Source organism: Microcaecilia unicolor, chromosome 4 (assembly GCF_901765095.1).
Source record: "Microcaecilia unicolor chromosome 4, aMicUni1.1, whole genome shotgun sequence".
NCBI lineage: Eukaryota > Metazoa > Chordata > Amphibia > Gymnophiona > Siphonopidae > Microcaecilia > Microcaecilia unicolor.
Genome location: NC_044034.1, coordinates 191,014,463 through 191,026,716, shown reverse-complemented (window position 1 = coordinate 191,026,716; position 12,254 = coordinate 191,014,463). Strand labels below are relative to the sequence as shown.

The window sequence follows — 12,254 nt, the reverse complement described above, 5'->3', positions numbered from 1 at the left end:
ACCACTGAGGCTTCCATATTAGGCCCAAAGAAGTTTAGGGGCCCTTTTATTAAGCTGCAGTAAAATGGGGTCTGCATAGTATCAGCGCGTGTTTTTGACATGTGCAGAGGCCCTCTTTTACAGCAGCAGGTAAAAGGCTGTCTGTTTTTCTCAAAAAGAAATGGCCGTGCGGTAAGTGAACAGAGCCGGGTGGACTTCTGTGGTCTATGTCCCAGAAGCACCAAAGAAAGACCATGATCAAGTAAATAATATCACATTCATTGTTGATTTAAATCTTGAATTGATAATGAATGTGACTGTTGGGCAAACTGGATGGATCATTCAGGTCTTTATTTGCTGTCACTTACTATGTTACTATGTAGAGGGATCTTGGGGTGATAGTATCTGAGGATCTGAAGGCGATGAAGCAGTGTGACAATACAGTGGCCGTAGCCAGAAGGATGCTAGACTGTATAGAGAGAGGTGTGACCTACAGAAGAAAGGAGGTGTTGATGCCCGTGTACAAGTTGTTGTTGAGGCCTCACCTTGAGTATTCTGTTCAGTTTTGGAGGCCATATCTTGCTAAAGATGTAAGAAGACTTGAAGCGGTCCAGAGGAAGGCAACAAGAACAATATGGGGCTTGTGCCAACAGACATATGAGAAGAGACTGGAAGATCTGAATATGGATACCCTAGAGTAGAGGAAGGATAAGGGAGATATGATACAGACGTTTAAATACTTGAGAGGTATTAATATATATTTTCCAGCGAAGGTAAGTGGTACGACTAGAGGACATGAATTGAGGCTGCAGGGTGGTAGACTGAGGAGTAATGTCAGAAAATTCTTTTTCACAGAGAAGGTGGTGGATCCCTGGAATGAGCTTCCGAGGGAGGTGGTAGAAAAAAAAACTGGTGAAATTCAAAAAGGCATGAGATGAACACAGAGGATCTCTAATTAGAAAATAAATTATATAAAAAACAAAACTTAAAAGGTTGCATATGTGTTTGCATGTCAAGTGGTGTCTAGAAAGCAACTCTGGCTGCATCAACTAAGGCTGGTGCTGGCTTGTACGGTCTGAGTCCCACATATGGTGATCCGGTTTAGGGTGGGCTGGAGAGAGCTTTGACGGAAACTCCAGTGGTTTGGAACGTGAGGACAGTGCCGGACAGACTTTAACGATCTTTGTCCTGCAGATGACAAGATGGATTTGGATAGGCTGGAGTGCATTGATGGCAACTCCAGTAGTTTAGGACAGGTCCGGGTAGACTTCTATAGTTTATGCCCCAGAAACACCAAAGAAAGACCATGAGCAAGTAAATAATATCACGTTCATTGTTGATTTAAATCTTGAATTGATAATGAAAGTGACTGTTGGGCAGACTGGATGGACCATTCAGATCTTTATCTGCTGTCACTTATTATGTTACTGCACAGCCATTTCGGGCGGAGCACTTACTTCCACCCATGGAGGTAAGGGCTTCCACACTAAACCAGTGGTAACCACTGCCTGATTACTGCCGGGTAAGCACTGGCACTACAAAAATAGAAAATATTTTGTAGCGCCAGAAATAGCACACACTGGGTGTGGGAACTAGTGCTGGGCTCCTGCAGTAGTTCCGGATTGGGCTTGCTGCATGCCAATCCTTTAGTAAAAGGGCCCCTGTGTAACAAAACTTAAAGAATGTGTTTGTAGATATATTCTGAGAGTAGACTACTACAGTTTTCCATGGAGACAGCTTACTGCCCCCCCCCCCCCCCACACACACACACACACACACATGCACTCACTATTAAACACTTTAAGGAATAAGTATCCCAGATTCACCCACCAGAAATCTGATAACCTGCCTTCTTCCTCCTGGCAGAAGGAGAGCAGTGCATCTGACTGTGTATGCTTTCTCTGCTAGCTTCACAGGGCTGTGTAATCTCACAGGGCCAATGTGATCAGTGGTGAGAATCCAGAAGAATGAGGTGCACATGGGTTAAAGACAAAATGCTTTTGGCCTGCCACTGGAAATGGGAAGGAGCTGAAGATTGTGGTACATCACACCAAATTTTATACAGTGATTGAGCAGGATCAAAAGTGTGCCAAAGAAGTAGTGAAAGTACTGCTATACTGTATAGTCTTGTATGCTTGACGTGCGCAGAGGCCCCCTTTCACAGCAGTGGTTCAGTTAGCGTGCAATATCCCAACTTACTACCTGTTGGATTGCAGGGTTGTGAAGGAATAGCAGGGATGAAGGGTTATTTATTTATTTATTTATTTATTTATTGCGTTTGTATCCCACATTTTCCCACCTCTTTGCAGGCTCAATGTGGCTTACAATACATCATGGATAGTGGAAATATAATAGAAAAATAGGCATTTAGTGTTACAGAAAATGTTTGGTAACATGATAATGATAAGACATGATAGTAGTATGACAAGCAGATATTATAAGACATTTCTAACTATGTGTGGAGGATTTATGTATATTCACACTGGTTGATCTTTGTGGTAAGCCTTGCTGAAGAGATGGGTCTTCAGTAGTTTGCGGACGTTCGTTATTTCTTAGGTCATTTTTAAGTTGCACGGCAGTGCGTTCCATAACTGTGTGCTTAAGTAGGTGAAGTTTGACGCGTGCATTACTTTGTATTTTAGACCTTTGCAGTTAGGGAAGTGCAGATCAAGGAATGTGCGGGATGATCTTTTGGCATTCCTGGGTGGTAAGTCTATCAGGTCTGACATGTAGGCTGGTGCATCTCCATGAATGATTTTGTGAACTAGGGAGCAAATTTTGAACGTGATGGGTTCTTTGAGTGGGAGCCATGTAGTTTTTCTCGTAGGGGCTTGGCACTTTCATATTTTGTTTTGCCGAATATGAGTCTAGCTGCAGTGTTCTGGGCTGTCTGAAGTTTCTTGATTATTTGCTCTTTACAGCCGGCATAGAGTTCATTGCAGTAATCTAGATGGCTGAGCACCGTTGATTGTACCAGATTATGGAAAACATTCCTTGGGAAGAAAGATCTTACTCTTTTAATTTCCACATTGAGTGGAACATCTTCTTGGTTGTGTTTTTCGCATGGCTTTCGAGTGTTAGGTGTCGATTGATGGTAACTCCAATAATTTTTAGGGTGTCCGAAATAGGAATGTTCAGATTTGGTGTGTTAATGGCTGTGAATTTGTTCTTGTTATGTTGAGATGTGAGTATTAGGCATTGGGTTTTTTCTGCATTAAGTTTCAATCTAAAAGCATCCGCCCATGAATGCATGATATGGAGACTTTGGTTGATGTCGTTGGAAATTTCCTTTAGATCTTGTTTAAATGGGATGTAAATCGTTATGTCGTCTGCGTATATGTATGGGTTAAGGTTTTGGTTTGATAGTAGTTTGGCTAAGGGTATCATCATTAAGTTGAATAGGGTCGGCAATAGGGGGGATCCCTGTGGGACTCCGCATTCGGGTATCCATGTGGCTGAAGTAGTCGAGTTGGATGTCACTTGATATGATCGTGTGGTTAGGAATCCCTTGAACCAATTGAGAACATTGCCTCCAATTCCGAAGTATTCAAGGATATGTTGTAATATTCCATGATCAACCATGTCGAAAGCGCTTGACATGTTGAATTGTAGAAGTAGTATGTTCTTTCCTGTTGCGATCGTTTGTTTGAATTTAGTCATGAGGGTAACTAGTACTGTTTCAGTACTGTGGTTAGACCGAAATCCTGACTGGGAGTCATGGAGTATTGAGAATTTGTTTAGATAGCTTGTGAGTTGTTTGGTCACCAACCCTTCTGTTATTTTGGTTAATAATGGAATGGATGCTACCTCAAAATGTACCACCTGTTCCTCTGATCCCATTCCCACCCACCTTCTTAATGCCATCTTACCTGCTCTTATTCCTTTTATCTGTCACATTCTCAACCTCTCACTTTCCACTGCGACTGTCCCTGCTGCCTTTAAACATGCTGTGGTCACACCTCTCCTTAAGAAGCCTTCAGTCGACCCTACTTGTCCCTCTAATTACCGACCCATCTCCCTCCTTCCTTTTCTCTCAAAATTACTTGAGCGTGCTGTTCACCACCGCTGCCTTGATTTTCTCTCCTCACATGCTATTCTTGACCCACTACAATCTGGTTTTCGCCCTCTCCACTCAACCGAAATTGCGCTTACTAAAGTCTCCAATGACCTATTACTGGCTAAATCCAGAGGTCAATATTCCATCCTCATTCTTCTTGATATTTCCGCTGCTTTTGACACTGTCGATCACAGCATACTTCTCGATACCCTGTCCTCACTTGGATTCCAGGGCTCTGTCCTTTCCTGGTTCTCTTCCTACCTCTCCCTCCGCACCTTTAGTGTTCACTCTGGTGGATTCTCTTCTACTTCTATCCCTCTGCCTGTCGGCGTACCTCAGGGTTCTGTTCTTGGTCCCCTCCTCTTTTCTATCTACACTTCTTCCCTTGGTTCATTAATCTCATCCCATGGCTTTTCCTACCACCTCTATGCTGATGACTCCCAAATCTACCTTTCTACCCCTGATGTCTCACCTTGCATCCAACCCAAAGTTTCAGCATGCTTGTCTGACATTGCTGTCTGGATGTCTTAATGCCACCTGAAATTAAATATGACCAAAACCGAGCTTCTCATTTCCCCCCCAAAACCACCTCCCCGCTCCCCCCGTTTTCTATTTCTGTTGATGGCTCTCTCATTCTCCCTGTCTCCTCAGCTCGAAACCTTGGGGTTATCTTTGACGCTTCTCTCTCCTTCTCTGCTCATATCCAGCAGATCGCCAAGACCTGTCATTTCTTTCTTTACAACATCGGTAAAATCCACCCCTTTCTTTCTGAGCACTCTACCAAAACCCTCATCCACACCCTTGTCACTTCTTATTTGGACTACTGCAATCTGCTTCTTGCTGGCCTCCCACTTAGTCACCTCTCCAGTCAGTTAAAACTCTGCTGCCCGTCTCGTCTTCCGCCAGGGTTGCTTTACTCATACTACCCCTCTCCTCAAGTCGCTTCACTGGCTCCCTATCCGTTTTCGCATCCTGTTGAAACTTCTTCTACTAACCTATAAATGTACTCACTCTGCTGCTCCCCAGTATCTCTCCACACTCGTCCTTCCCTACACCCCTTCCCGTGCACTCCGTTCCCTGGATAAATCCTTCTTATCTGTTCCTTTCTCCGCTACTGCCAACTCCAGACATCGCTCCTTCTGTCTTGCTGCGCCCTATGCCTGGAATAGACTTCCTGAGCCCCTACGTCTTGCCCCATCCTTGACCATCTTTAAATCTAGATGAAAGCCCACCTCTTTAACATTGCTTTTGACTCGTAACCACTTGTAACCACTCGCCTCCACCTACCCTCCTCTCCTCTTTCCTCTACACATTAATTGATTTGTTTGCTTTATTTTTTGTCTACTAGATTGTAAGCTCTTTGAGCAGGGACTGTCTTTCTTCTGTGTTTGTGCAGCGCTGCGTACGCTTTGTAGCGCTATAGAAATGCTAAATAGTAGTAGTATTAGTAGGTTAGTTCACTGGCGCTTTTCTTTGGGGATGGGGGTGAGTAGAATATTTCCTTTCTCCTTTGGGAAGAATCCATTTTGTAACATGTAGTTCAAGTGTTTCATTATGTCTGTTATAAATTGTTGAGGAGCTGATGTCATAAGGTTGTTTGGACATATGTCTAGTTTGCAATGAGATTTGGCAAATCTTTTGAGCGTTTGGGAGATGATATCCTCTGGTAATGTCTCGAAGTTGGTCCAGGTTCTATATAATATTGCAATAGTCTATATGAGATAGAACTACCGCTTGAACAATCAACTGTACATGTTGAGTCTCCAAGATAGGCCTAATATGACAAATCATCTTTAAATGATAAAACGTGTGTTTAATTTTTATTATTTGCCTGTCTGACATTGTGTCCTTTCTTCCCTTTCTGTTGGTTGTTTCCGTAAGTATTTGGTTTTTCTTTTGTTGGTTGTTATTCTTTTGGACTGGTGAGCTGTCGGGTTGTTTGTAGGGTTTATGTGGTGTGGGTAGATTGTTGTTTATATTGGGAGTGGTCCATGCGTGGTAGATTAAGGGGAGGAAGTAGATTATCAAGAGCAATTTGTTGGTATTCATGTTGGCTGTATTTAGTAATGGTTGGTAATGCCTGGTGATGTTAGTGAGTGAAATATTGTGTGAGCATCAAGCAGTATCAACATTAAGCATGTCTAAACATATAATAAGCAATTTTGTGTGAACATCAAGCAGTATCAACATTAAGCATATATAGCGTATATAAGCATATGTTAAGCAATTTTGTGTGAACATCAGGCAGTTTCAACATTGAGCATATACTAAGCATACAGTATATAAGCATGTGTAAGCATATATTAAGCAATCTGTGTGAACATCAAGCTGTTTTGACGTTAATCATGTATTATGCAGTTTTGTGTGATCATCAAGCAGTGTCAATATTAGGCAGTGTCTCTGAAATCTGCGGACCCGATTCCGGTCCACGTTTCAGTCCTCCGCCGCTCTCTCTCGCAGTCGCTCGGGTGCCCACGGTTGGTGGTTAGTTGTTTGATAACAGTGGATTAGATAGGCTCCCTTCCTCTCCTGGCTATTAAACCTCCCTGCCATAGCTCGTAGGTTTGCTTGTTGTGAAATGAGTGTACTGGATGATGGCTGCTTAGGGTAGTGGAAACAGAGATTAAGCAATTTGGCTTCTTTGCTTACAGAGGACTGGATAGGTTCACTTCCATTCCTGTCTATAAAGATAACAGTGGGGAAAATCTAGACACAATGATCTCATATGGCCAATTTCCCTTTAGAAAGCTTGGTAAAAATGGAACTTCTTAGCAAACTTCATGTCAGGTCCACCCCGATCTTCCCAGGGCCCTCGCTCCAAGTGCCCGGGATTTCCAGGTACTTTTGGCTAGGATCAGGCGACCCTCAGGGGGAGGAATGCTGGCTTCGGCCTAACCCCTTTCCTCAGCTGAGAGGTGCCCAGCTGTACCACCAGCTGCCTTTCAGGTGCTGTGGAGGACTTGCAGCTCATCTGCATATTCTTTACAGCCTTCTCCAGGATGTCTCCCAGGTCCACTCTGATCCACTCAGGGCCTCTGCTCTAGGTGCCCAGCGCTCCCACCAGGTGCTGTGGGGGACTTGCAGCCGTTTTGCATTTCCTCATAGCTGTATCCGGGGTGACTCCCAGGTCCACCCCGATCTTCCCAGGGTCCTCGTTCCAAGTGCCCAGGATATCCAGGTACTTTTTGGTTAGGATCAGGCGATCCTCAGGGGGAGGAATGCTGGCTTCGGCCTAACCCCTGGTAAGCCTTTCCTCAGCTGAGAGGTGCCCAGCTCTACCACTGGCTAACTTTCAGGTGCTGTGGAGGCAGCTCATCTGCATATCCTTTACAGCCTTCTCCAGGATGTCTCCCAGGTCCACTCTGATCCACTCAGGGCCTCTGCTCTAGGTTCCTCACGCATTTTTCTCTTTACATTTATTTTTCTCCCAGTTACTACTTATGGCTCCAGTACACTTTTTCTTCTTGGTACTTTCTCTTCCTAATTTGTTTCTCCATCTTAAACCACTGTACATTGCAGGAACACATTGTCCACCCTCTATTCATCATCTCACCATCTCTTTTTTTCCTTTTCCTTTTCTCAGCTCTCAACCTTCAACATTTCCTTCCTTCCATTCATCCATCTCCTTTCTGTCTGAGTACATCTCGCCTTCGTCACTGTCGTCGTATCTCTCCTACAACCCCTGCCTCCTTTTCTTCCTTCTCGGAAATCACTGAAGAGGAAACTACACATCTTATTTCCTCCTCAAAACTAACTACCTGCTCCTCTGATCCTATTCCCACCCATCTACTTAACTCTATCTCTCCTACTGTCATCCCTTTTATCTGTCATATCCTCAATCTTTCACTGTCCACTGCAACTGTTCCTGATGCCTTCAAACATAACGTAGTCGCACCACTTCGTAAAAAACCTTCATTGGACCCTACCTGTCCTTCCAACTATCGCCCTAACTCCCTCCTCCCTTTCCTATCCAAGATACTTGAACGTGCTGTTCACCGCCGTTACCTTGACTTTCTTTCATCTCAAGCTATTCTTGATCCACTTCAATCTGGCTTTCGCCCCTTCATTAAACTGAAACAGCGCTTGCTAAAGTCTCCAATGATCTGTTCCTGGCCAGATCCAAAGGTCTCTATTCTATCTTCATCCTTCTCGATCTATCTGCTGCTTTTGACACTGTTGATCACAGCCTACTCCTTGATACACTGTTCTCACTTGGATTTCAGGGTTCTGTTCTTTCGTGGTTTTCTTCTTCTCTCCCAGCGTACCTTTAGTGTATACTCTAGTGGATCCTCCTCTACTTCTATCCCACTGTCAGTTGGTGTACCTCAGGAATCTGTCCTGGAACCTCTTCTTTTCTCCATCTATACTTCTTCCCTTGGTACGCTGATCTCATCCCATGGTTTTCACTATCATCTTTACACTGATGACTCCCAGATCTACCTCTTCACACCAAAAATCTCAGCCGAAATCCAGACCAAAGTATCAGCCTGCCTGTCTGACATTGCTGACTGGATGTCTCAGCGCCATCTGAAACTAAACATGACCAAGACTGAGCTTCTCATCTTTCCCCCTAAACCAACCTCTCCTTCTCCCCCATTCTCTATTTCTGTGAATAACACTCTCATCCTTCCTGTCTCATCAGCTCGTAACCTTGGGGTCATCTTCGACTCCTCCCTCTCCTTCGCTGCACATATTCAACAGACTGCTAAAACCTGTCATTTCTTTCTCTTTAATATCAGCAAAATTTGCCCTTTCCTTTCTGAGCACTCTACCAGAACCCTCATCCACACTCTTATCACCTCTCGTTTAGACTATTGCAACTTGCTTCTCACAGGTCTCCCACTTAGCCATCTCTCTCCTCTTCAATCTGTTCAAAATTCTGCTGCACGACTAATATTCTGCCAGTGTCGTTATGCTCATATTAGCCCTCTCATCAAGTCACTTCACTGGCTTCCTATCCATTTCCGAGCACACAAAAAAGAAGTCCAAATCTCCCGTGAAAACAAAACAAAACACAGTTTAATGGGACCCTACACGGTCCGTGTTTCGGCCAACAGGCCTTCCTCAGGGGTCCTGAATCTTTTTCGCCAGTACATACGCTCACGTTCGCCATTAGACAGCATTCAGCGTATTTTGGTTTTTTGTTTCATGAATATCTTGGTGGTGTACCTGTAAACATCAGATTCAGGACCCCTGAGGAAGGACTGTTGGCCGAAACATGGACCGTGTAGGGTCCTATTAAACTTTTCTGGCGCTCTTACTTCCTTGTTTTTAGTCTGTTTTGGTTTATCTTCCGCCTTTTTTTGTGTTTTCCTATCCATTTCCACATACAGTTCAAACTCCTCTTGTTGACCTATAAGTGCATTCACTCTGCTACTCCTCAGTACTTCTCCACTCTCATCTTTCCCTACATTCCTCCCCGGGAACGCCTTTCACTGGGTAAATCTCTCGTATCTGCACCCTTCTCCTCCACTGCTAACTCCAGACTCTGTTCCTTTTATCTTGCTGCACCATATGCCTGGAATAGACTTCCTGAGCCGGTACGTCAAGCTCCAACTCTGGCCATCTTCAAATCTAAGCTAAAAGCCCATCTTTTTGATACTGCTTTTAACTCCTAACCCTTATTCACTTGTTCAGAACCCTTATTTTATCATCCTCACTTTAATATTCCCTTATCTCTTGTTTGTCCTGTTTGTCTGTCCTAATTAGATTGTAAGCTCTGTCGAGCAGGGACTGTCTCTTCATGTTCAAGTGTACAGCGCTGCGTACGTCTAGCAGCGCTTTAGAAATGATAAGTAGTAGTAGTAGTTAAAAAAATACAGTCTCTTCACATTGCAAGATTTGAATTATTGGGCACAGTCATGTGTGTAACTGAAAACTCAAAATAACAAGAAACAACTGCCCCCTCCTCCCTGTATTTGTTGCATAAAGATGGTATCAGTTGAGGAATAAAACTGTACTTAACAGGAAATTTGCTGCTGAAATTCCATAGATAGGAACTTACACATTTTTGCAGCAGTGACTAAACATAAATCCCTTTGGATAGGCCATATGGTCTTTATCTGCCTACATTTTTCTATGTTTTATGAATATTGACTCAAATGTAACTAAATGAAGGTTAAAGTTTCTGATGAGTCATAGGGCCCTGTTTGCTAAGTCATGCTACAGGCGCGCTAATGTGGGTGTCTCTAGTGTTAGTGCATACTAAAACACTAGCGCACCGTGATAGTGTTTTAAGTACAACATTGAGTTCAAACAGTAATAATTCTACCAAGACAATGAAAAATTCTTAAAGCTATCTAATAAATCCCATGAACTTGTCCAAAAATAATATTTGTTCTTTTTTCCAGGACATTTTTTTAAAGAAAATCAAGAAACTTTAAATGCATGAAGACTGAAGATGATTTTTTGAAAAGCATTAGAAGCATAGAATGTTCTGCAAAAAATATTGAAAGTATTGCCACATTTGGATGTCAGATTTTCAAACTGTCTGCGCTGAGATGAAGACCATGCTTGCTTTGGACTCTTGAGCTTTGCAGCAAGTGTCAAAGTGAAAGTACATGTCTCTGAAATATGTGCTCTCAAGGTGGTTAAAAGTGCACATATTGTTGAATGATATACTTTTTAGTCACGTTCTGAGGGAGGACAATTTAGAACTATCAAAACAATGAAAATTGTCTTTTTGATGTGCACAGAGTTTATTTTATTGATCTAGTAAAAGAATGCTTTTGGTTCCCAAGAGGAGTGTCATCCTCATGGGGAGATTGTTCTTTTGCCTACCATTTTATACCAATTTGAAGTCATTAATAAATGCTGTGTTGCTACAGAAGAAAACAAATCCATTTGAAAGCTGTAATGTTGCCAACATTTTTGTAGGTAGTCTCTTAGGTTGTGAGGTCTTCGCCTTCATTTCATCATTTATGAAACACATAGCACTTCACGATAATATACAGCTACAGATGTTGCTAATTTAATCACTGTGGGGTCCTTTTACTAAGCTGCGGTTAAAAGTGGCCTGCGATAGTGTGGGCACGTGTTTTGAGCACTTACTGGGTCATTTCTTACCACGCCTGGAAAAAATGGCTTTTTTAATTGGCACGGAAATGGATGTGTGCTGAAATTTAAAAACTAGCGCATTCCTATTTATGGCTTGAGCCCTTACTGCCAGCCATTGACCTAGCGGTAAGGGCTCACACGCTACACACACGGTAACCATGCAGTGTATGCCAACTGCTGATTACCGCGGTGAACGCCCCCTGCGGTAGAACATAAAAAATTATTTTCTACCACAGGATTCGGCCTATGCCAAACAGAATTACCAACAGGCGCATGTGCTAGCCCAGCAGTAGTGCCGATTTGGCATACGCTATCCACGCATTAACCCTCCCATGCCTTAGTAAAAGAGCCCCTGTCTGATTTATCATTTGCAATGTCATTCGTACAGTGGGGCTGGATTGATCTTGAGATGGCTGTAACATGCTGGTTGATGTTACTTTGCTACCTTTTTCTTCCTTGATGCACACACATTCATCAAAATAGATTTGAATGTGGATATCCCTGCTAAAGTGAGGTCAGACAATTTGGCCTTTTTCATTGTGAAGTGTTTTGTTTTATTTTCCAAATCTGAGACCTGTCTCAGATTCTGAGTCTCTTAGGAATTGTTTGAATCATTCTGTTGCATTCCTTTATATTTACAATTTCATTTCTCACTGAGTTTTGTTATCAGAAACTTTGTATCTGTCTGATTTCCTCTGCTTGATATGATGACGCATATACTGCACATCTGAAGCAGAAGGTTTAGTTTACTTCCTTCCTATTTTGGCAATCTAAGAATAAAATATTTGTTGCCAAACTTGAACTCTTGCTTCAGTGTTTCCTTACAATTGTTGTGTTTTTTTGTACATTCCTATGTCTTTTTTATGACCTCATTATTGTATATTTTCCTTCAGAGAACAACGAAATGTTAGTGTATAAAAAGGTGTTTAGTTTAGTTAATCCCATTTTCCAAAACTATCTAGCATTTAGGTGAGTTTAAAGGTTTTCCATTGCCTTATTGTGGATGAAGGCTGGGTAGGACAACGATGAGGATTGCTTCAATTATTTTATGTGTGTTGTACTATACTGTATTTTCTCTTATATAATATAAGCCACGTTGGATCCCCTTGTAAAGCAGTAAGGTGATAAATAAGGTTAAGAACAGACAGATTAAGGCTGGACT

At 42.7% G+C, this 12,254-nt stretch overlaps 1 protein-coding gene across 5 annotated transcripts in view; it reads left to right on the top strand.

Annotated features, from left to right (window-relative positions):
- The window catches only part of USH1C (USH1 protein network component harmonin), a 420,974-nt gene extending 409,080 nt beyond the window's left edge, over window positions 1–11,894 (top strand). For all 5 annotated transcript variants that reach the window (XM_030201080.1, XM_030201079.1, XM_030201078.1 and 2 more), the window contains one exon: window positions 10,387–11,894. In XM_030201080.1, coding sequence (XP_030056940.1) covers window positions 10,387–10,399 — 13 coding nt within the window. In that variant the 3' untranslated portion in view covers window positions 10,400–11,894. The remainder of the gene's footprint in view (window positions 1–10,386) is intronic.
- The last annotated feature ends 360 nt before the right edge of the window (window positions 11,895–12,254 follow it).